Source organism: Pezoporus flaviventris, unplaced genomic scaffold (genome assembly GCF_033815535.1).
Source record: "Pezoporus flaviventris isolate CSIRO_AGI_PZ_B2104156 unplaced genomic scaffold, CSIRO_AGI_Pfla_v1 ptg000011l, whole genome shotgun sequence".
Lineage (NCBI taxonomy): Eukaryota > Metazoa > Chordata > Aves > Psittaciformes > Psittacidae > Pezoporus > Pezoporus flaviventris.
The window spans coordinates 2750886-2772846 of record NW_026892559.1 but is presented as its reverse complement, the minus strand read 5'-3'; the positions used below and the strand labels follow the sequence as shown (position 1 = coordinate 2772846).

The following is a 21961-nucleotide window of genomic DNA, read 5'->3' as shown; positions in this document are numbered from 1 at the left end:
TCATCCTGGACCCACAGAGAAGAGGATGTTATTGTCTTGCCAGTGTGTTCCCACCAATATGCTCTTGCTGTCATTGAGATGGAGCCTTTTGGTGTCCTCCTCGGTGCACTATTGTGCTCTGTCTCAAAATGACCTTCCTCATATCGTGAGAACTTCACTTGCTGTCTCGTTGTCTTCCTCCTCTGTCCTCATTCCTTTCCCTCAGTACTTCCGCAATACTCCTGAGGCACTTCTGAATCCAGCTGACCTCTGGCTGTGTTTAGCCATCCTTCTAGCTGAGTATGCAGTGGGGAAAATTCCCCTTCACTTACGCTCTTTGAGCTCCGGCATGGTCTCCATCTTGGCCTTAAAACTCGAAATTAGGCCAGCCCTTTCCCAAGGAAGCCCTCCCTGGTGCCAGCTAGGTAAGATGAGGAGAACAGGCAGAAGACCTGTCTGCAGGGCAGGTTCTTGTGCATCCCCCTTGGATTGGTGCAAGATCTGCCCAGGAGAACAGAGCTGTTTCTCCCCAGCAAGTTGCCCAGCTTGCCCATCTGATAAATGGCAGGTTGCAGGGGCGTTGGCACCGGTGTCTTCATTTCAATGCGCTGTTCTGCTAAATTCCCATCAAAACATAAGGAAGGGTGTACTCTGGTTCTGCATCCTTTTGACTTCCCGTTAGCTGTTGGCCGCAAGGGCTGAGGTCTCGTGCTTGCATTTCATCATGTTTGTAGCAGTACCGTTCGGCCTGGGGGGGGGGGGGGTGTTTTGGGTTGGCTTGGCTTTAGCTTTCCTTTCCAAAGATGGGCCTGATGGGGAAGAAGGCAGGGAAAAGTTGAATAGAGAGAAGGCAGCTTTTGCGGCTGGGGCGCAGGATCGGGAGTCAGCAGATGCAGGTTCTATTTCTGGCACCGCAGCAAAACTTCCTGGATGTCGCTGGGCAAGGCAGCTCGCACATCCCCACCTCGCCTTGAGCCTCCCTCCAGCCAAACCACTAGCGCTCCTGACCTCCCCCCGCCCGCCGTGGCACGGGGAGGGATGCTACGGCCGTGCTGGGGCTGCGAGGCGGCACCGCGGCGCTGCCTCGACCCCGCAGCATCCTTGGGGGTCACCGCCTGGCCCGGCATTCGCTACCGCAGCCCGCTCAATAAAGCACCCTCTGCCTCGCCGCGGACCGCCGGGGCCCCGCCGCCACAAGGCGCTCCTTTGTGCGGGGAGGCGGGGGGCGACCGGGCCGTGCTCCGGGGGGCCGTGCGGCGGCGGCCCCGGGGGGGCGGGCGGGCGCGCCGGGGGAGGAGACTGGCGGGGAGGGCGGCACAAAAGGGGCTGCTGCAGCCCTGCCCGCCGCTGCCGGCGGGGCTCGGCTCCGCATCGCATCCTTTCCCGCGGCCGGGAGGAGGTGCCGGGCCGCTCCGCGGCGGCGAAGGAGGAGGAGGAAAGCGAAGGAAGGCGGCGGGGGGCTGCGGGCTTGCCTCGCCTCGCCTCGCCGCGGCCGGCGCCGAGCCATGCCGGGGGGCGGCGGGCGGGCCGGGGGCGAGCGGCAGCCTCGCCCCGCCGGGGGCCCGGCGGGCACCGACGCTGAGCCGGCCGGGGGTGAGTGAGTGAGCGGACGAGCGGGCGGTGGGGCGGCGAGGGGCAGCGCACACCCGTCTTCCCCGGTGGAGCCGCCCCGGGGCTGCGGGCAGCAGCGGCGGGACCCCCCTTTTCCCCGGTCCGTCCCCCACCCGCCGCCACCTGCAAGTTGTGCCTCGGCCCGGGGGTGCGGCGTCATCCCCTGCGGGCGCTGCCGGGGAGGCTTCCCCGGAGAGCCCCCACCTCCCGCTCCTTATTTATTTATATTAGTGTTATTTTTTATTCTCTTCCCCGCACGCCCCCCCCCCCCCCCCCCAATAATCCCGGCATCCCCTGCTAGGGAGCATCGGCGGTGGGGAGGGAGGCGGGAGGCGATGCTGCCGGCCCCCTGCCCGCAACCGCGGGCTCTCCGGGAATGGAGGCACCCTCTGGCCGGGGCACTGCAGCGAAGGCCCATCTGCTGCCCATGCTCGGCTTGCGAGGAGGGCACGGGCTGGGGATGCGTGCCAAGCCTGCAGCAAGAGAGAAGGAGTAACAGGAGTGTGTGCGTAGGAGGGCAAACATACATACAAATACATGTGTATGATCAGCATCAAACGTCCCCTCTCCCCCTGATCCCTCTCTGTGTCACGTTGCTACAGCCCCCCGTTGGGGGCTGGCCGCAAAGGGACGCGGGTACCCAAGTTCTCTCCTCCACTCGTACAAGGGGTGTCAAGTCTTTTGCGGGCTGGGAATAGGTGTATGTCCTGCTGGAGTGGCACAGGCTGCCGTAGCTCTGTCCTTGTGAGTTTCGCTCTCTGGGTAAGCGTGAGAAGGGTGATGGGGAACACGGCATCTGCTACAGCTCTAGGCTTCTTCAGTGAGGGAGGGAGTGCGGCGCGGGATGGAGAGCACCCTTAGCCCGTGATTTTCCTCTGGGGATTTCCACAGGCTGCTTTCCTGTGAGCCATGCCTGGGTTGTTCCTGAGAGCCCTTCTTGTTTCCCAGAGCCAAAGCTGGGGTCTCACGCTCTCCCTCCCACCCTAGGGCAGAGCCTGGGTCAGGAGAGAGCCTGCCCTGTCTCCAGCATACAGCGTGGGTGCTGAGCACCTCCCTTCCCAGAGAATGGCCCTCCAGTTAACTCCAAATCCCTCCCCTTGAGTGGGAAGTTCAAGCCTGTGAAAACACTCGGTGGCACCACTGTTAACAAGTACGACTTGAGTCGCTAGGAACCCCCAGCCCTCTGAGAGCTGAATTTCAGATTCCCACCTACTCCTGCCCCTGTCTCCTCGAATCCAGCAGGGTGTGAGTCAGCAGGAACTTTTCATGTCCCTTCCCCAAAGGGTGGCTCTCGTGCTCTGTAGATCCCACCTGCAGAATGGTGTTCGAGTCCAGCTGTGACTTTGGAAGAAGCACTTTAGAATCCCTGCTGCCGAAACCTGGTTGCTGCCAGCTCCTCGGAGAAGAGCTGAAATCAAGCAGGGTGTGCTACTGCTTGACCCTCAGGGAGCAGAGAGCCAGAGGGGAGGGGAAACCAGCAGGTTCCCTGTCCTCCAGCACACCTCCAGTTTCCACAGCCCCCCCTAAACACAGCTGTAGCACCTGTGTAGTGCTGGGAATGTGTCTTCCCAGCTGGGGTGGGCAAAGAGTAGCCCTTTGAGCTATTCCTGGGGATCCTCCAGCCTCCCTGAAGTGTTACAAAGCAAGCTTTGAATGAAAGCTATTGCGAACTGCAGAAGAGGAGTGAAGCTGTGACTCTGCCACTGCAGGTCATAAAAGTCCCTCGAAGATTTATAGCTACTCTAGACCCTCAGGTGATTTTTGCAGTAGTGGCAAGAAATCCACTGTGAGGTATAATGTTCTCTCCCTGTGAGGACTCTCGGAGATACCTGCATAGCTTGTTTATTAATGCCCTGGATATAGCAATTATATTCTTTGGAGAGGGGAAGGATTCTGGCTACCTGCAGGCAAGTTTTCTTGCCCTGTTCCTAGTGTGGAGGCCTGGCTGTTGCTTTTCGTGCTGGCACACCTTTGGTTCTGGGTGCTGCTGAGATTCCTCTCCATCGGAGGTGCCCAGAATGTGGGGGACCATTTCCAAACTGGGTTCAGGGGCTGAGCAGCTACCTGCCTCCCTCTCTCCCTGCGAATGCTGGTAAGATTGGAAAAAGTTGCCTGCATGGCACACAGGGGTTGCCTTAGCAAGGAGGTCAAGAGGAGGAGGTGGAATATAGCATGTGTACTTGCATGGATATTAGCTTTAGGGGATGCTAACAACTATAAACGCTTACCTGCAGTACTTGTGCCTGAGACCAGGATAGCTTGGTCTGAAGGGTGGCTGGAGCTGCTCTGTGGTCACAGAGCCCGCTTAACCTAGGCCAGGCACATGGCAATGTGCACAGATACACCTGGTTTGTTTCCCTGGGGAGTGTACCTGTGAAGTTTGTGTGCTTATGCAATTCCCATATAGCTTGTTTACTTTCCTCCTCCTTCTCCCACATGAAACTGGGTAAGTACAGTGTGACTTTGTGGCCTGCCAGGTTGATGTACATGCTTCTTGCATGTCTTCAAGGGAAGCTTGTGTGGCAAACATGGGTGGGTGTTTGCTGGGTGCATGTAGCAATGCACTTGGATCCTGCTGGGTACAATTACCACTGAACGCATGCACTTTTGTAGTATTTATGCCTACGAGCAGTCATGGATACAGCAGTGGTTCAGGACAGTATATGTAGATGTTATAGTGTATGTGCAATCTACACTATACAGTGTATAGTGTTTATACACTATACACTTAAGTTTCTCAGTCCCTCCCTTGCTTTGACCTGTCAGCAACCAGAGAGAAACTCAATCTTGTGGCAGGGCTCGTAGCCGAGTTTTTGGCTTGCTTCCTCTTAGCTTGAGAATAGCATCTTTAAGGTGCACCTGCTATGACAAATTAACATGTTCCCCCGGCCCCTGCATTGGATCATAAATGTGGAGGGAGGAAGTAGGGGAATTTTATAATTGACAGATGGGGCAAGCTGGGCCAGCATTCATTCCTAAAGGCTGCCTAGGTTTTAGGTGGAGTTCACTGCTCTAAAATGAGCCCTTTGTACATTGTTGGAATCTGTGACCCAATCAGTGGGATGTAGCTGGAGGAGGTGGTGCTAACGAAGGCTGGTACTGCTGACAATTGCTCTGGCAGAGAGGAAGGCAGAGGGGGTACTGACTGGCACAAGAGCAGTCTTCTTGTCTTTAGGTCAGTGTAAGGTGCCTCAAAGGGCTGGTTCATGCTATCAGCCCTGACAGTAGAAGTGAAGTGTGGCTACTTGTCCCCACCTGCTTTTCCCTACAGTCACTGTCACCCGTTATTTCTGCAACAAAAGATCAGGCTGCACTGCATTCTTTCTGAGGACAGGATGGCATCTTGTGGTACTACAATGAAGTGTTACAGTGGGATGTGAAATCTGGGAAGGTAGGCACATGGGGCAGTGCAATATGAGGGGACATCTGAGGAATGCATCCTATTCTCCATTGTGATTTTTCTTGGAAAGGTAGTGACAGATCTGTGGTGCACACATGGACTGTGCTGTCAGGTCAGTGCTGCAGGCTGGCCTTGAGCAGCCTTGGCAAAGAGGTCAGAAAAGGGGGCAAGCCTGGGCTTGTGGGCAGCTCTGGGTCAGGTTGGGGTGCTTTGGTAGAGTTAGGTGACTATGTTGCTGGGACTGGGCTGTGCAGCAGTATCAATGCTGTATGGAGTGCCAGGACCAGATGCTTGTCCCAGGAGCCAGGGCAGAGGTGCAGTCCTGGACCTGCTGAGTTACCCCTTCTCCTGGAGGAGGTGGGAAGAGATGCTGCGTACTGGATCAGCAACGTAGGGTACACAAGAGCACTCCATACCTGAATGCTTGTGGAATGGATTCTGGCTGCAGCTCTTGGGAAGGCAGGAACAGGATTTCTCTACCTTCCTTTCCTGACTTCTTTGTGCTCCCTGCAGTGCAAACCCTTTACTTCCCTCAAGCTCCTCCTGAAGCACAACAGGTACCTCCTGTTCTTCAAACCTCTGAACACCTGAAACACAGTGGGTGTATTTTTGTGCTCAGGAACTTGCCTGGTAAACCTGATAGGTGAAAGGGAGTGCAACACTGCACTCCGAGCTTTCATCAGGAAGGCTGAGGGAAGAAGCAGCATAAAGGGGACTGGCTGCCTTACAAAAAGCAAGGGGTTATTCTCAAGCCATAGTTTAGAAGTGATTATTCCCTGCTTTAGAATGGCAAAAATTAACTGTGCTGCTCACTGTGGGGACCTTGGCCTTTCATACCGAGATTACACAGACCACCCCCCCCCAATTTGAATAGGCAACTTGATGGGCTCAGTTAACATTCCCAGTTTCCACAGCTAAGGGAGTGCCCAGGCCTGTGTTAGATAGGCTTTTATAATGTCTTCTTTTGGGATTTTTCTTTCCCAAAAAATTGGGCATGCCTGTTGGGTATGACCAAACAGAACTCTGCCAGCATGCGTTTTCAGCCTGTAATGTGTAAGCATGCAAGCAGCAGGAGAGGTGGATGTGGCTGTCCAGAGATGGGCAGTGGGGGCAATTCCTCTTCCTGAGGATCATCTGTGTCTTGCATTTTATGACAAGTTTTCTCTCTGAGAGCCTCAAAGCAACCCATTAAGCTTCTTTTAATTAAGCAAGCCCCTTACCTGAAGTAGAAGTTTCTCCCATTCCCCATCCAGGGAAACTGAGGCACAGAGCAAGGCTGTGACATCCCCATTGGCACAATCAGGGGCTCAGCAGGAGAGCAGTGACTGAATCGCACCACTTCCTGTGCTTTCTCTGTTGCCAGTGTCTCGGAAATCCCAGAGAACAGCTGGGTGTGGTGCTGAGCCAGGGGTTATCAATAACTTTCTGGTCGCTGCTTGGATCCTGCTATCCTTTTCACTGCAGATATCGCCTCCTTCTTGATCTGCTGCCTAATCTATAATCCCAGCTCCCTGCTGCCTTTCCCTTGGAGTGCTGTTTTCCCATTCGGTGTGTAAATCCTTACAGGTGGGGCCAGGGATAGCGAGCAGAATCAAACTCTGTCATTTCTTTAAGGCTTTGGGGTAATTTTTATCTCGGAATATTGCTGATTGTGTCTTGCATGATACCAAAGCTGCAGCGAGCAGATTTGAAGCATACTGAAAGACTAATGCAAATTAGACCTGCTGCATAACGGCTTCAGCAACTGTGAAACCTATGATCTAAAAGCAGGTATCTGCTACACTGACTTTATTGGTGTTAGGATCCCCTGTTTCAGCATGCAGATCCTGGAACTGAACAGAAAGCAAGAGAGACAGCATGGCAAAGAGACATGAAAGGGAGTCTCTCTCCTAGATGCTGAGCCCTTTAAGAAAGAAGGGGAAGGTAAGGTAGAGCCCTGAGGTTTTAAAGTGCTTGTACTGAGGCTGAGGAGAAGGCTATGGTAGTGCTTTCAGTTCCTCTTTCCTCTGGCAGAAATGCTTCTAGCTGGGCAGCAAGGAAAAAGAGGAGGACAGAGGCCTCTGCAGACTGAGCGTGTTGGGCACATGGACAGATCTCGGAGGCTGCAGGAGCTGGGTAAAGGTAGGGCTTTGGAAGAAGGGTTTGCCTGCATAGGGGCTGAGAGTAGATGGTGCTTGCTGTGTGTAAGGGAGTCCTGTTTTCATGGAGCTTGTAGTGCAAGGGCTGGCTCTGAGGCAGAGCAAAGGGCAGAGTAAATCAGGAGAGTGCTGCCCTGGAGTGATCAGTGTGAGCTGCACTCTGTTGCTTAATGACCCCATTGCCGAGGGAAACCTCTGTGGCCCTGATACTCAGGGAGGCAGTATCTCCCAAAGGCAAAGGAGTGGGACAGCAAAGCAGACTGTGATTCTCTCTGCTTTTAGCTCGGCCTTCCCTGTACGTTATTTGTGCTGGCAAAACTGTTCCTTTTTTTCCTGCCTCTGTAGTAGTTCAGTTCCCTTTTCTCCTTCCCACCTGCCCTGGCAGTCCTCTCCTCCCTGTCTCACTGTGCCAGTGCTGTCCGGCTGATGCTCTCGCCAAGTAACCATGATCAATAGAGGCGAGATGTACCAAGCAGCCTCACTTGAAGGGGACGTGATTTGTTGCTTTTTCTCTGGGGGCCGTATGAGGTCCCTGGAGAAGAGGTGGGTTGAAGGAATTGCTATTTCCCCATCAGTCCTGTGTCCCCAAATGCCTCCTGCCGTGCTGTTGTTTAGTGCAGCCAGCCTGTTAGTAACTGGCCATTGTGCTTTCAGATATGTGCTATTGGCACAGAGCCTCTGTGGCCTTGAAATCCCTGTGTAGCAGCAACTTCTAGAGCAGGGGTTGACCACACCTGCATTCAGCTTGGCCAAGGGGATGATGGGATTGCTTTTGCATAATTTAGAAGTCTCTTGAATTATTTATAGTGCAGTTGTGCTCTGGAACAGAGTCTTCTCGCTTCTCATGCGTGTTGGGGGAAGAGAGGGAAGGGGTGTTTGTCAGCCATCCAGAGTCTACCACTTAGTGATGAGGAAGTGCTGTAGGTTTCCTTTCTGCCCATGTTTGTTCACATATGCCTCTGTGTAGCTGAATTGCCCTGAAAATCCAGTTTTGGTTTCCACATCGCTTAGGAGTGTGTGTGGTAGTGCAGAGCATCTCCATGACTTGGGGCTATGTGAGAGGTTCCTGAGTTCAGAGCCATGTCTTTGCAGTAAGGAGATGGTGTCAAGCTGGAGACAGTGGGATTTGGTCCCTTGATTCAGTTACAGTGCTGTGGGTCTGGGGCAGGGATCACTGGGACTGTTCTCTAAAATATTCAGATGCTTGAGGGCGTATTTTTTTTCATTCCAAGGTCCACCTTGTCCTCCCAAAGTGCTTTTTAGCTTTGGCACGACACGGTCTGTTGGACCTTACAAGAGCTCATCAGGACCTGAAGACATGAAAGATCAGGTGGTTGAGCAGCAAACTGCGCAGCTGAAATTCCCATCACTTCTCAGTGATTGAACCCTGAACAGCAGCCAGCTGAGGGCAGAGGGAGACTGGGGCAGGTTTTATAGAGGCTCTCGCAGCAGAGGAGCACCATGAAGATGAGCTGGGCAGGCTGAGCACCCACCCCCGCTAGTTATCAGCATCATGCCTCTTGGTCCTCTGCTTCACTGTGGCAGGTTGCTGTACCATGCAGGTGGGCTGTCCCACTCCTGCCCTGCTTGTCTCGGTGACTTCAACATGACCATGGCTCCCCCTCTGTGTTGCACGTCCTCCTTGCCCACCATCAGTTTTCGTGGTGCACTCACACATTGGTGTTCCTTTTCTCCTTCCTTCTTGACCTGGCTGTGGCAGCTTCTCAAAAACCGAACAATATAAATATTTGTGTTGCTGAAGACCTGAAAGGGGAGGGAAAGGGCTGAGGGTGGAAAGGGAAAAGAACTTGGCCTGTAATCAAGTGATTGTGGCAGTGAACTGCTCTGTCTACTGCACTGTTGAGCAGAAATGCTTCACTGATTTTATCTGTATGGTGTCAGTTTGTGGCTCTTTCATTTGGGGAAGAGTTAGCCAGACAGTCACCAGATGTGCCATGGACAAGCCATGCTGCCCCACCTAGCCCTGGCATGGTTTTCAGGTTCTTCAGCCTGAAACAAAACCTATTCTTTCATTGAATGGTTTTACCTCACCAGGGATGTTGGCAACTGGCTAAATGCAAAATTTCTCCTTATCCCTCCCAAGAAATAAAACCATGTAAGGGAAGAATGGGAATGCAAATTGTCCCCAGAACGTGTGTGATGTCCAGAATGGCATTTTGTTTCACTGAAGACTAGTTCTCCCCCTCTTTCCCCATAGACCTGATCCTAGATCTTTCCACTTGGTGTAATCTGGCGATCGGGGTAGTGCTTTGCTTAGTGAAAGGCAATGTTTGTACAGAAGAAGTAAACATATTGTTGAGACCCAGGCCTACTGCAATGCCTGTAAACAAGATCCAGCCATCTGTGGGAGGCAGGAGAGAGATTTATGTGACCCTGAGTGAAGTGCATTAGGAGGCTTTTGATTTCATTCTGGGAAACTGCCTCTTTTCGTGGTACCATATGCCTGTTACCGGCATAGAGCTGTTACTGAAGGTTTGATTCGTGTGGATTTAATCCGAGGGGCTGTGATGCTGCAGTCAGAAGGATAACATAAGCAGGGGGTTGTCTCTGCAAGCCAGAGCCCGAGGTGCTCTGCAGAGCCCCCGAGCCTGTGCCCTTTGTCCACCCCGGAGGTGGGAGTCTGGGCCGATTTACTCCTGCCTTAGGGTGAGGCATTGAAGAGCTCTCTGCCTATCAGCACTTTCTTTCCGAAAATAATAGCAAAGTGAAGTGGCAGCGGGGAACCCGGGCGGCACTGTGTCGAGGTCTTGCTTAAGTCTTGAAAGAGGAAAATGAAGAACAAAGGCAGAAGAGACAAATAAATAAGGGTCTGTTCTTGGTCCAAGAAAAATCCCCATGGGTTCGTGTAACATTCTCGGGAAGACGCGACACTCCCAGGGCTGGAGTTAGGCTTTGGAAATAAAAGGGAAGGGGGAAGAGGCAAGCGAATGGGGAGTGTGGAGGGAGCCGGGGATGGGAAGGAGGGAGAGACACCCTGGAGAAACCTCTCGGCATGGAGTCAGGTTTCTCCGGCTGTTCCCGGTGAGGAGGGGTTAATGCTCTTTGCATGGGATTGGCTGGTCACCAGACATTCAGGGAAGAGGGGGATCTGGGGGCTGCCAAGCAGGACCCCTGTGGCCTGAAAGGAGGGGAGGAGGGGAAGGAAGAGGCTGGGAATGCTCTTCCAAACAGTAATAGATCGGCTACTGTGGGAAAGTGAGCACACTGCCAAACCCCAAGTGGTCGGTGATGGATGGGGGAGGAAAGAGGGCGGGAATGGGTGGCCAGCTCTTCTCCATGGCCGCTAAGATCTTGCTGCTGTTCCATGGCCTCTCGTTATTTATTGTCTTCCTGAGGTTTAATTACTCCCCTCCTCGATCCGTCTTGGAGAGCTTTTATCCCTGGGATGCACAAACAACTGCCACCCGCTTCAAAAATAGCTGGAGGCAGCGTGATTCCTGCCTGCCTGCGTGGGTCTGTGCACTCTACCCATCACCATGGCATCAAGTGCTTCTTGCCTCCTTCCTCCTTTAACTGCCTCCCCGCGGGCCCACCGGGCACCCGCCTCACCTTCCTCTGGGCTGTTCAACCTGCGTCTCCCTGTTGCTTGGACTGTTACGTGCTCCCCAGGGACTCTCCTGCTTTCCTTTGCACAGGGTTTATGTGCGTGGTGTGGCATGTGGCTGCCATGTGCTCCTCAGAGCCCAGGGTCCACGGCTGATTGTGGGCCAAAAGTAACAATGCTTGCAGCAGCAGAACATGTTTGTACAAGCACTTGCCTTATTCATGACGTGTCCCGGCAAGCACTTGTAATGTTTGTAGCGGTAGAAAGAACACATTAGAACATTAGAACATGTTTGGGCAAGCACTTGCCTTATCCGGAAGAACAGTTGCATATGATTGGTTGAAAAAGCGCCTGATCAGTAAAGCCATTGCCTGATGATGGCTAGGCAGAATATGATAAAAGCCTGTAAGCTCACTCAATAACTGCCTTTAGTTGCACCACAACTGGTGTCCGTGCCTCATACGCCAGAGGTGCTCCTGACTTGGTGCTCCTCTTGGTGCTGTGCTCAGGATTTGCTTGGCAAACACAGACTGCTTGCCAGGATCTGCTTTGAAAGCCGTTACCTGCTGCTTCTTCCAGAGCCCTCCTTGAGATGTAATCCTTCCCTGATGCTGCTGGAAAGATGGTATTTGAAAGGGGGCCTCGCCGGAGGTTTGGTTAAATTAACAGTGCTTAAAAGAAGTCCTGTAGGTTTGAGTGTCTTGAGGATGTTATCTACACGATACCACGGTTTTGGTGAGAAGTGAACTGGTGCAATAATTCACAAAGTTCCTCCTGGTCAGCTGCTTGTTCCATGCCTAAGCATTCTTGAAGTTTATTTTTAACTTGGCTAGATCTGCTGCTGATTTGGCTTTAAAAGCAGACTTTAATGCAATTGACAACTTGGATTCACACAACTGACAGCTGAGGGGTGGTGAGTGAGGGGAGAACCTATGAAACAGCAGCCTGTGTTACCACATGCCTCACTTGAGGTCTCTGAAATCATGATTTTCTTTTGTCCTGTGACAAAATGGTTTTGTCCTACCCTTCTCTGCAGGACACTGAGACTAGACGGGAGTTCTTCCATACTTCTTTAGTTACCCCATGGCCTGTCTGAGGACATACGTTGCTTTTTCGTGTAGTTTTTTTGTCCCTTTTTCCTTTCCTATTCCTCATCTCATGATGGAGCATTCCTTCCCTGTAAGATCCCAAAGTCAAGAAGGAGAAGAACTAGCCAATTCTATTTTGCACTGCCGTAACTGCTGCACTCTTGGAGCAGTGAGCAGCAGCAGTACTGTATTTGGCTGGGAGAAGGACCTTGCAGCCTTGATGTATGTGTACTACAGAGTGCAGTGAGCAATGCCTCAGCTCATCCTCTGATGTCCTGAGAGACCCAATCTTGGAGCCAAGTGGTGATGCAACCTCCAGGGCCATCACAGCAGTCTTCGTGGAACCAGATGTTTTGAGGAGGCAGTAAGCAGGGCTGAGGAAAAGTCTTTCCAGGGTTGGAACTAGATGATCTTAAGGTCCTTTCCAACCCTAACTATTCTATGATTCTATGTTATTAGGCGTAAGTGAAGGAGAGAAGAGGATAGGAGAGGTGCTGCTTCAGTCCAGCAGATTGGTGCTAAGAAATTTAAACCGTGGCTTCTGAGAGCATGTGAAGGATCAGAGTGTTGAGGTATGTCTGGAACCATGGATATTTCTATACTGAGACTGGCTTTAGCTGGAGAGAGATTAGTTACAAGGGAGCCCAGTACAGCTGAAGGATACTGGGAAGAACTAGTGTTGGAACTAGATGATCTTAAGGTTCTTTCCAACCCTAACTATTCTGTGATTTGATAGATTCCAGTGGAATTTTCTAGCTTGAAGTTTTCTTTAGCGTCTTGTACCCTTGTGGTGTCCACATACTTCTTGGATAAAATTAAATTAGTGTCTCATAGACCATTATTGGATTTTAGTAGAGCTTTCTAGTCTTCTCTGAGCAGATCTTCTTTTAAACTGGGGGCTGGAGAATTATGTAATTATGCTGCTATTAGTATTATGGTAGTTACAGCAAGAACAATCTGTTCGAGTGGAGGGTTTTATAATGGACTCTGAAGGTGTTCAGATGCTGGTCTATCGAGCTGACTTATGGAAGATCAGTCTTGAGCCAAAATTCTGTTAACAAAGACCACTTTACCTCCAGGTCCTGGGTACTCTGTACAGAGGGTTAAGAGCTGCTTTGTTCCAGGCTCTACAGTTATCTCACTGAGGCTGGAGATGTGGCATCTGAAATAGCCAAGGCTTAGCTCACCAAAGAGCAGGACAAGGCACTCAAGAGAACAGCTGAAACAGCGAAAGCCCACGGGAAGTGTGGAGTCCAAAAATACTGTGCTTCCAGGAACTGAAGAGGTGAGCAGCCACAGTAGTTAAAAAGACAGAGGCTTTGTGTTGCATCTGCCTTAGTTTCTGTATGCAGCAGATCTTAGCTGCTGGCACGGAGCACTTGGGTTTCCCACAGGAACGCATAGTAGAAGACACCTGCTTTCTTTTTGACCACAGATGCTACTGATCTTTTGAGGCCTTGCAAGATCTTGCACACATCTGGAGGCTTGTGGTTGATGTGATGGACCTCATGTGTCTGCCTTCACTGGCAAAGGGGAAAGCAATGCCTTTGTTTATCAGCTGTTTCCTCACCCTTCCCAGGCCAACCCCACCTTTAGGTGTCTCTTTTTATCCATCCAGTTTTCTTCCTGGCTTGATGCCACCCATTAATCCTGTGTGGATGGCAGCTCTGGAAGTCAAATGGATGCTGTGGTATGGCACCATATGGCTGCTACTTTGGCACTCTGTTGAGAGTGGTTGCCTTACATCTTTGCTGATCTCCCTGTTGAAAGGGGGGGAAGATGCTTAGAACAGAGCCTTGCTCTCCCTTAGGCTGACCTGTCTGGAAGAGTAACAGTGCTGCATGGCTTGCTCCAGCTGGTTGTGCTGGCAGCAAGTCAGTGTCACCTCATGGTCATTTGCCTTGAAACTGCAAAGGAAACGCATAGCATGAGGTATTGCTGTTTCACATTAGTGCTGTGGGCAGCAGCTCCTGATGAAGGTCGCAGAAGAATGTTGCATTCCGTCCTTGAAACTTGAATGAAGGCTGATGCGGGCCTGCTTGCATTCAAACCACCTTGTGCTGTGATGTCCTCCCAGCTTGCAATCCCTGGAAGGGCCACAGCATCCTTCACCTGAGAGAGATGCTGAGGCCTAGCAACCCTCTGGTGCATCCTGCTTCTCTCCGCTTTCCCTGCTGTCCAGCTTTGTAGGGTAATCTTCTCTTCCTGTCCTTAGGGGAAAGCACAGTCCTGCTGCCCCTGGGCTAGTCTATAGTGTTTCAGTTGTAGACAAATAGTAGGTTTTATAGTTTCTCCTTACTTCTGTGGGTGTTTGCAGGGCTGAAGTAACTTGAGATTATAGTGTTCTGAGGTACTGTGATGATGGCAGGTACGCCTTGTACTTCAGAAGCGTGGAGCCAGTTCACTTGTCTCTAGCTGGAGCAGAGACTGAGTTTGGCCCTCAGTGTGGAGTGCGGGATGGAAGTCATTGCTGGATTTTAATTGGCCATGTGAAAGCAATTCTAATGTAAATTGTTGCTTCGTGTTAAAGTGTCTGAGCAATGGGCAGATATGGTACTCCATGGGTGTTATGGGATAACTTTAGGCACAGGAGTCGAGCATCTCCTGTATCAGGGTTAAAAGGAAGCTTCTGCTCTGACTTGTCCTCCACAGCAGCTTTTCTCCTGTAACCACAGGAGAGGTCTAGGGAGTCTCTGAGTCCCGTGCCCTGATGAGGTGGAGTGTGGGGTAGCATGCATGCAGTGGCCTGTTGCATGGCCTCTTGCCAGCGTCCTCCAGAAGAGAACATTAGGGCTGGTGAACTGCCAGCTCTTAGTGGTGCATATCTTTCTCCCTGGCTCCTTGAAAAATCAGGATATGATTTCAGGATGGTATAAATCAACCGGTCACTTGATATTATGGCAAAGTAAAACGGTAACAGGTGCCTGGGGATAACTCACGTGCATACCACTTCTAGCTTCCCTCCTTCTCTGAAAGCCCTTCCCCTGCATGGTAGAGATGTAACTTCAAGCACAAAAATTTCAAAGGGATCCCTTACAAAAAGAAGCTTTCAGCTTGTCTTTCTGAGACCGAATGTTGCCAAAGCTGTTTATAACTGTGTGTTCCCTAAAGAGCTTTGTCTTAATGGAGCTGACTGTGCATACTCCTCCTGGCTTTTTCTTCTACTTGAACATTAAAGCTGCTCTTGCTGTCGTTTTTAACCTGACAGCAACTTGATCACTTTCTCTGAGTTCAAGCTGACTTCCCCCCCCCCCCAAATTGTCAGAAGGGAAATATCTCTTCTTGCTGTTTTCTATGTCCCTGGTAACTGATGGCTGCTTTGTGACAGAGCAGCTGGGCTCTTTGATGACAAGCTAAGATGTCTCCCTGACTGGTACCTCCTGTCTTATTTCCACCATACATAAACGTTCTGGATGGGGATGGTGAGCAGTAACATCTTTCTCCTGTGCTGGCCTTTGTCTCCAACTAGCTACCACTCAAAGACACCTCCTTCACTGCAGCGCTGACCAGAGGGTATGGGAAGGCAGATGTGACCGATGGGTTTTAGCACTTCAGCCCACCCAGGGGTGCATGTCTACTCTCCACTCCCTGGCAGAGGAATCCCTGGCATGTGAGAATGGAGGTGGTTCCCAGGGAAGGGGTTTCGAAGAGGACAAAGCTTGTTTCTTTGCTTCTCTCCTTTACAGGAGGGGATAGGAAATGAGTTTGTTCCTACTCCCTAACAAAGACAACTGAGCAGGGAAAATTGCCTCCTGGGACATGTCAGCAGCAAAACAGCAGAGGGTACTGTGGGGCCATCTTGCTTTGGCAGAGCTGCAGTGGAGGGCCGTGCACACCAGCAGTAACAGGGAGGCAATGCAGCTGTGCACGGCTGAGTTTTGCCAATGGACGAAGAGCTGCAGAGCTGTGTGTGCTGAGCCTGACAGATATTGATGTATGCAAATGTCAAGTGAGGAAAATATGCTTTACTTCCTAAAGCCACGTGTCCTGCTATGTTGACATGGCACACCACATCCCAGAAAGTGAAGTGGTTTGAATGTCAGGAGTTAAGACCTTTTGTCTGGGAATTTACCATGGCATGTGGAGCATCACAGCCGTCTGGGAAGAAGATGGAGATGTGCCTCGTGTGACTCCTTCAGCACCTGCCCGCTGGGCTGGGCTGGCCAAGAGGAAGCTGGCTGCCCTGCATTTGTGTGTCCTGCAGGAACTGGAGTGAAACCAGCAGTACCTGGCAGCCATTGGGGTTGCCTTATTGGAGCAGACCAGCCATTTATCTTGCCCGGGTTTTAGCATCTGAAAGAGCAACCTGATGTCTGGATGTGATGCCTTGGAGAAAGAGCAGGATGCCTGACTGGGGAAAGCTGTACTAATTTGCCAGCAAGGGACGCTTCCTCCTGACAACCAGTTGCTGTTAATTTAGTGTTTTCAGCTTTCTTGTGCCCTTTGCTTCCCCACACTTCAAGACACATGAAAAACTGGTGACATGCCAGGAAAAGGCACTGGATAATCCTCTGCCTTGCAGGTGATCTCACTGCTCCAGCAAGGCATTAATAGAGCCTTAAGGAAAAAAGAAATACAAATACCCAGGACACAAGAAGATGCTTTGGGGGTTTCTGCAGCTCTTTGTTTTGACCCCCATGAAGAAAGCTTGTCAGCAAGCCCCAAGGTGGTCCTTTACAGCTTTCAACAGGAGAACATCAGCCTCTTCATGGCTGGGCCACCCCAAAGGTGGCCTTCCACCAGCTGGACCACAACCAGGTGTATGCAGTCTGGTTGTGGAGCTATGGAGGTGGGTGCAGGTGAGGACCTGCCTTGGCCCCTAAGGAGAGCCACTGTATCCTTCTTCCCATCCTGCCTGACAAGATGCCCTGGGAGCATGCAAAGCCAGGACCCTGTCCCTCTGCTGACCTGTGCCATGTCAAAGTATATAAAAAGCTGTAATAAACATTAACAAATAGGATCAAGCAATCTCTTTTTCTTACTACTTTTTTACAGCACTGGCATGGCAGGGGAGTAACTTTTCACCAGCTTCAGGCTGGCGGTCCCCCCCTTCAGAGCTTGATGTGGGACTCCTCACTGCCACCTGAGCATGGAGGACAGTGTTGGTGGATGGTGGTCCTCACTAGAAAGGTGACCACAAAGTGTCCAGAAATGCTTTTCACTGAGCTGTAGGGTATAACCACGGTCAACCCCTCTACCCAAGTCTGCATTGGAGCCATCTGTAAAGAGCCAGATATGTTTTCTTTTGCGCAGTTGCCATCTGTCTAAATGTTTTATGGCTTTTCACTTTAGTATTAAATTCCCTCCAAGTTAATCAGTAAACGGACTTTGCCGTATCATACTTAATATCCTCTGAAGCAGTGGCAGCGGGCTGGGTTCTTCTTCCCTCTGCTCCTGCCTGGGGACAGGTGTCAGCCGTGGGGCAGGGGAGCAGGACAAGCCCCTGTGTGGGGCAGCTCCCCTGTGTCCCCAGGAGTGGGAGCCACCTCCTGCAGAGGAGTTGCTGGCATTGCTGCACCGGGTGGAGGGTTCGTAAGTGATGGCATGGGCCATGTGGTGCCTCGTGGGAACTTTGGCCCTGGAAGGGGGATGGTGGATGGCAGAGAGTTGCCATGGGGGAGCATGTTGTAGAGGGGGTACGGTGGTACATGTTGGGGGTTCAGAGAGGGTCTCTGCCTCTTTGCCTGCTGTTGCACAGAGGGTTTCATGCTCCAGGGAAGACAGGACAGCCTCTGCATTGCAAAGGGCTTTTGGTGACCTTGTTCTCCTGCCCACCTTTGCCCCAGCCTTCCCCTTCCTAAAGAGCAGAGGGCAAGGCCTCTTTTCCTTGGTGAAGCATGGGTGAGCTTACTTTTTTCTTCTTTCTTTCTCTTGTTTTTTTTCTTTCCCTTTTTTCTAGACTGTAGTCTTCAATCACTTCTCTGCCTGACAGCAGCTCTGCGCTCCCTGCCTGGGCTGGAGGAGGAGAGGAGGTGTAGGGAGAGGATGAAGGCAGTATTTCATGTTGTTTGGAGGGAAGGGTTCCGCGCTGCTGGTTTCCTGCTGGTCTGACATGGATCCGTTATGATGGCACTATATTACCAGTGGAGACGGCTAGGTGTTTATTTTAGCCACCTTGATCCAGATGCAAAAAAACTTCGGTGTCTGGTACCCAAAACAAAAAGCAATGGGCAACATTTGGGAATACATTGGACTTGAGAAGGATGGGAGAAGACTAAAAGTGATAAAATCTCATTTATTTTTGTTTCCTGTCCCCCACATGAACCTGGGTAGCATTTCCTAGGAACAAGTGTGGTTTTCAGGGCGTGTGTTGAGCAAACACTGAAATAATCTGGGGAGTGTAGGTGTTTTCCTGGTTCTGGCAGCCTGGCTGATGATCTCGGTCCTTTAAGACTTCAAGACATTTCAGATGTGTACCCTCTACTCTGTCTCACCCTTCCTGCTCTCTACTTTCTCTTCATCTTCCTCCAGCACCCTGGTGATGCAGGGTCTGAGGAGGCCTGCGTTCATTTTGTTTCCATCGATGAATAGGGACAAATCTGCCAAGTGTGGTGAGTTCACTAGATCATGAATTCCTGTTATTGTGGGTTTCCCGTTTTTCTACCCTGTCACTGGTGCCTTTCTTATCTTTGTGAGTTTATAAGACTGTGACTCCTCTAGGAGAGGTTCAGCTTGATGTAACCCAGCTGAGACGAAAAAGCCCACTGAAGATGGCAGGAGTGGGGGGAGTGTTCTTGGATTCAAGTCTCGAAGATGCATGCTGAATTTAGACCAGCTTTCTGCCATCCCCAGCCTGTCTTTCTACCAGTGGTAAGCTTTTTGCACCTCAGTAACTACTGAATGTGACTTTCCTTTTCGTGGCTTTTCCACAGGATGAAGATGAGACGCCATAAGCTCTTTCTGACTCTCTGCATGGCTGGTCTCTGCCTCATCTCCTTCTTGCACTTCCTCAAGGCCCTTTCCTATGTCACCTTCCCCCGGGAGCTGGCTTCGCTTAGTCCCAACCTTGTCTCCAGCTTCTTCTGGAACAATGCCCCTGTCACACCTCAGGTCAGCCCTGAGCCGGGGGGCGCAGATTTCCTCCGCACGCCCCTGTACTCGCACTCCCCCTTGCTCCAGCCCCTGCCACCCAGCAGAGCCAGCGAAGAGCTGCACAAAGCTGAGTTTATACTGCCAGAAGACACAACAGAGTATTTCGTCCGTACCAAAGCCGGTGGCATTTGCTTTAAACCAGGCACCAAGGTGCTGGAGAAGCCACCCGTGGGAGGGCGGCTGGAGGAGCGAGCAGATGGCGTGGCATCGGGGCGGCCAGCTCGCAAGCCACTGAGCGCCAGTGGGACCAAGCGGCGCAAGTGGGTAGAGTGCGTGTGCCTGCCTGGCTGGCACGGCCCCAGCTGCGGGGTCCCCACCGTGGTCCAGTACTCCAACCTGCCCACCAAGGACCGCCTTGTGCCGCGGGAGGTCCCCCGGCGCGTCATCAACGCTATCAATGTCAACCATGAGTTTGACCTGCTGGACGTCCGCTTCCACGAGCTGGGAGACGTGGTGGATGCCTTCGTGGTGTGCGAGTCAAACTTCACCGCCTACGGAGAGCCGCGGCCCCTCAAGTTCCGTGAGATGCTCCTCAACGGCTCCTTCGACTACATCCGCCACAAAGTGCTCTACGTCTTCCTGGACCACTTCCCGCCTGGAGGCCGCCAGGATGGCTGGATTGCCGATGATTACCTGCGCACCTTTCTCACCCGAGACGGCATCTCGCGCCTCCGCAACCTGCGCCCGGATGATGTCTTCATCATTGATGATGCCGATGAGATCCCAGCCCGTGATGGCGTGCTCTTCCTCAAGCTCTATGACGGCTGGACGGAGCCCTTCGCCTTTCACATGCGCAAGTCACTCTATGGCTTCTTCTGGAAGCAGCCAGGCACCTTGGAGGTGGTCTCAGGCTGCACCATGGGGATGCTCCAGGCTGTCTATGCTACCGACGGGATCCGTCTGCGGCGCCGCGAGTACTACACCATGCCTGGCTTTCGGCAGTACGAGAACAGCACAGGACACATCCTGGTGCAGTGGTCACTGGGAAGCCCCCTCCACTTTGCTGGCTGGCACTGCTCCTGGTGTTTCACCCCAGAGGGAATCTACTTCAAACTGGTGTCGGCCCAGAACGGGGACTTCCCCCGCTGGGGTGACTATGAGGATAAACGAGACCTCAATTATATCCGGGAGCTGATCCGGACTGGTGGCTGGTTTGATGGTACTACTCAGGAGTATCCTCCTGCTGACCCCAAGGAGCAGATGTATGCTCCCAAGTACCTGCTCAAGAACTACCAGCGGTTCCGCTACTTGTTGGAGAACCCCTACCGAAAAGTGGAGGGTGCTGGGTGAGGGCACTGGGGCTCGTGCGGGAAATCAGAACTTCACAACAAAGGGAAAGAGTTGGGTGTTTTCATCTGTTCCTTTCTTTGTTTTCTTTGGTTCTGGGTGGGAAGTGCCATTTCTCTGGGGTCTCTGCCCTCCCTCCCTTCCTTCTCTTCTTCCCTTCATCCCAGAGTGATTCCTGGGGACACACTTATATGAAGGGAGGCATGGGCAGGTGGAGGAGGGATGGTGGGGACCTACTCTAGTGGTAGGATAAAGACTTTCTTGCATCTCCCGGACCTCTCCTGCTGGCTGGGGAGACTCTCTGCATCCAGCTGGTGGGTTTTCCTCTGCGGGAGGCTGGGAGAGTCCCATGGGGAGTAGAGGGCAGCTCCTCCTGTCCACGCTTGTCCTTTGTGGGTTGGAGCAAGCACAGATGCAAGATTGAGCTATTCAGTGAGCATGTGAGTCAGCAGGCACAAACCGATACGAGCGATCACGTGTGCAGATGTGTGTCACAGGCGTTTTTTGGATGAGTGAATGTGCAAAAGCATCTCAGTATACGTTTATTTTTTGTATACCTCTGTGTTCAAAGGGTATTTTGGAGAAGGGAAATCCTTTGCTTCCAAGGTGTTCTCCCCAAGACGCAGCCTCTTCCCACAGGCTCAATGCATCTGTCCTGGGCTCTGTCTTGCCCTGATGCTCTACCAGTTCTGGAGCAGGCAGACAGGAAGCAGAGGAAAAAGATGATTTAGATGATTTTTTTTTTTAATTATTATTAATTTTTTTCTTTTACTCCTTTTTCACCCCTGCCCCAACAACAGTGCACTAGCTTGTCCCACAGGCACTGAAGCATCTTCCTTGCAGTACGTGCTTCTGCTGAGGCTGGGACAAGCTGCAGGGGAATTAATCAGACAGCGGGAGTGTATGTTTACAAGTGCATGGTTTCCTATGTGCATGAGTGCTAACATGCATGGTTTTGGTATGCACGTGGGCATTCGTTACCAGTACTGAAAGGGAAGGGGACGGAGTTGGGCTTGGGTATGTGTGCTTTTAGAAAATGGGGGGATCTGGGAGCTGCAATCTCCATCTTGGCAAGGATAACTTTTTGGGGAATTCATAGCAGAGCAGTACTAAAACACATGGGACTGTTGTGTGCCTCTTTGGCTGCCTCTGCAGCCTTGTGGGCTGTGCCTGCCCCAGGGTTGGTACTTACACGTGTTGGCTGTTCCTTCTTGCTGTGGGGTAAAAGGGAGAGGAGAAGGGCAAAGCTCTGAGTCAGCAGTGGGTGTTGTGGGGAAACACAGAGCCTGCCAAGGCACAGGATCCATCTGTCTGCTGTTCAGGTGTGAGGGAGCTTATGGAGCCATAGGATTCACCCAGGCTCATGGAGCTTGGATTCACCCTAGGCCAAGAGACTGTTTTGGGACCATGATGCTATCCAGAGAGCATGTGCAGCCTAGGCCATGCAGACAAGACCATACAGAGGAGCAGGGATGTCTGTCTAGTGTTTGACAGTGATGGGTACAGTCAGGATCTGGCCTGTCATCGTATTGAATTGATTCAGCTCATTGAGGAGGCAGATCTATGTCTCCACCCTTACCACCCTTCCCTAGCAGATGGCTTGACAGGGTGCCCAGTGCCTGGGCTGTAGCAGGCAGAGGGTGACAAACATGATAAACTTGTCCTATTAGCCTTGCAGTGGAAAGACTAGCTCATGTTCCAAGCAGAGAAGTGAGGATCATAGGAGGAGAAGGAGGAGGAAGATGTTGGCATAAGGAGGAGTGACCCTGAAATCAGGCCAGCTGTGCTGAAGCAGGAGGGT

General features: G+C 51.9%; 1 protein-coding gene across 3 annotated transcripts; it reads left to right on the top strand.

The window, feature by feature from the left end:
- The first annotated feature begins 1471 nt into the window (after positions 1-1471).
- On the top strand, positions 1472-21503 carry MGAT3 (beta-1,4-mannosyl-glycoprotein 4-beta-N-acetylglucosaminyltransferase). 3 transcript variants are annotated; one of them, XM_061450794.1, is made up of 2 exons: positions 1472-1572; positions 18654-21503. In XM_061450794.1, the coding sequence occupies exon 2, from the start codon at positions 18655-18657 to the stop codon at positions 20161-20163; it is 1509 nt and encodes a 502-aa protein (XP_061306778.1). In that variant the 5' UTR covers positions 1472-1572; position 18654; the 3' UTR covers positions 20164-21503. The 3 variants fall into 3 exon arrangements, with proteins under 3 accessions (XP_061306778.1, XP_061306780.1, XP_061306779.1); XM_061450796.1 differs by lacking the exon at positions 1472-1572 and adding an exon at positions 5978-6913; XM_061450795.1 differs by lacking the exon at positions 1472-1572 and adding an exon at positions 6937-7111.
- Positions 21504-21961: the final 458 nt, after the last annotated feature.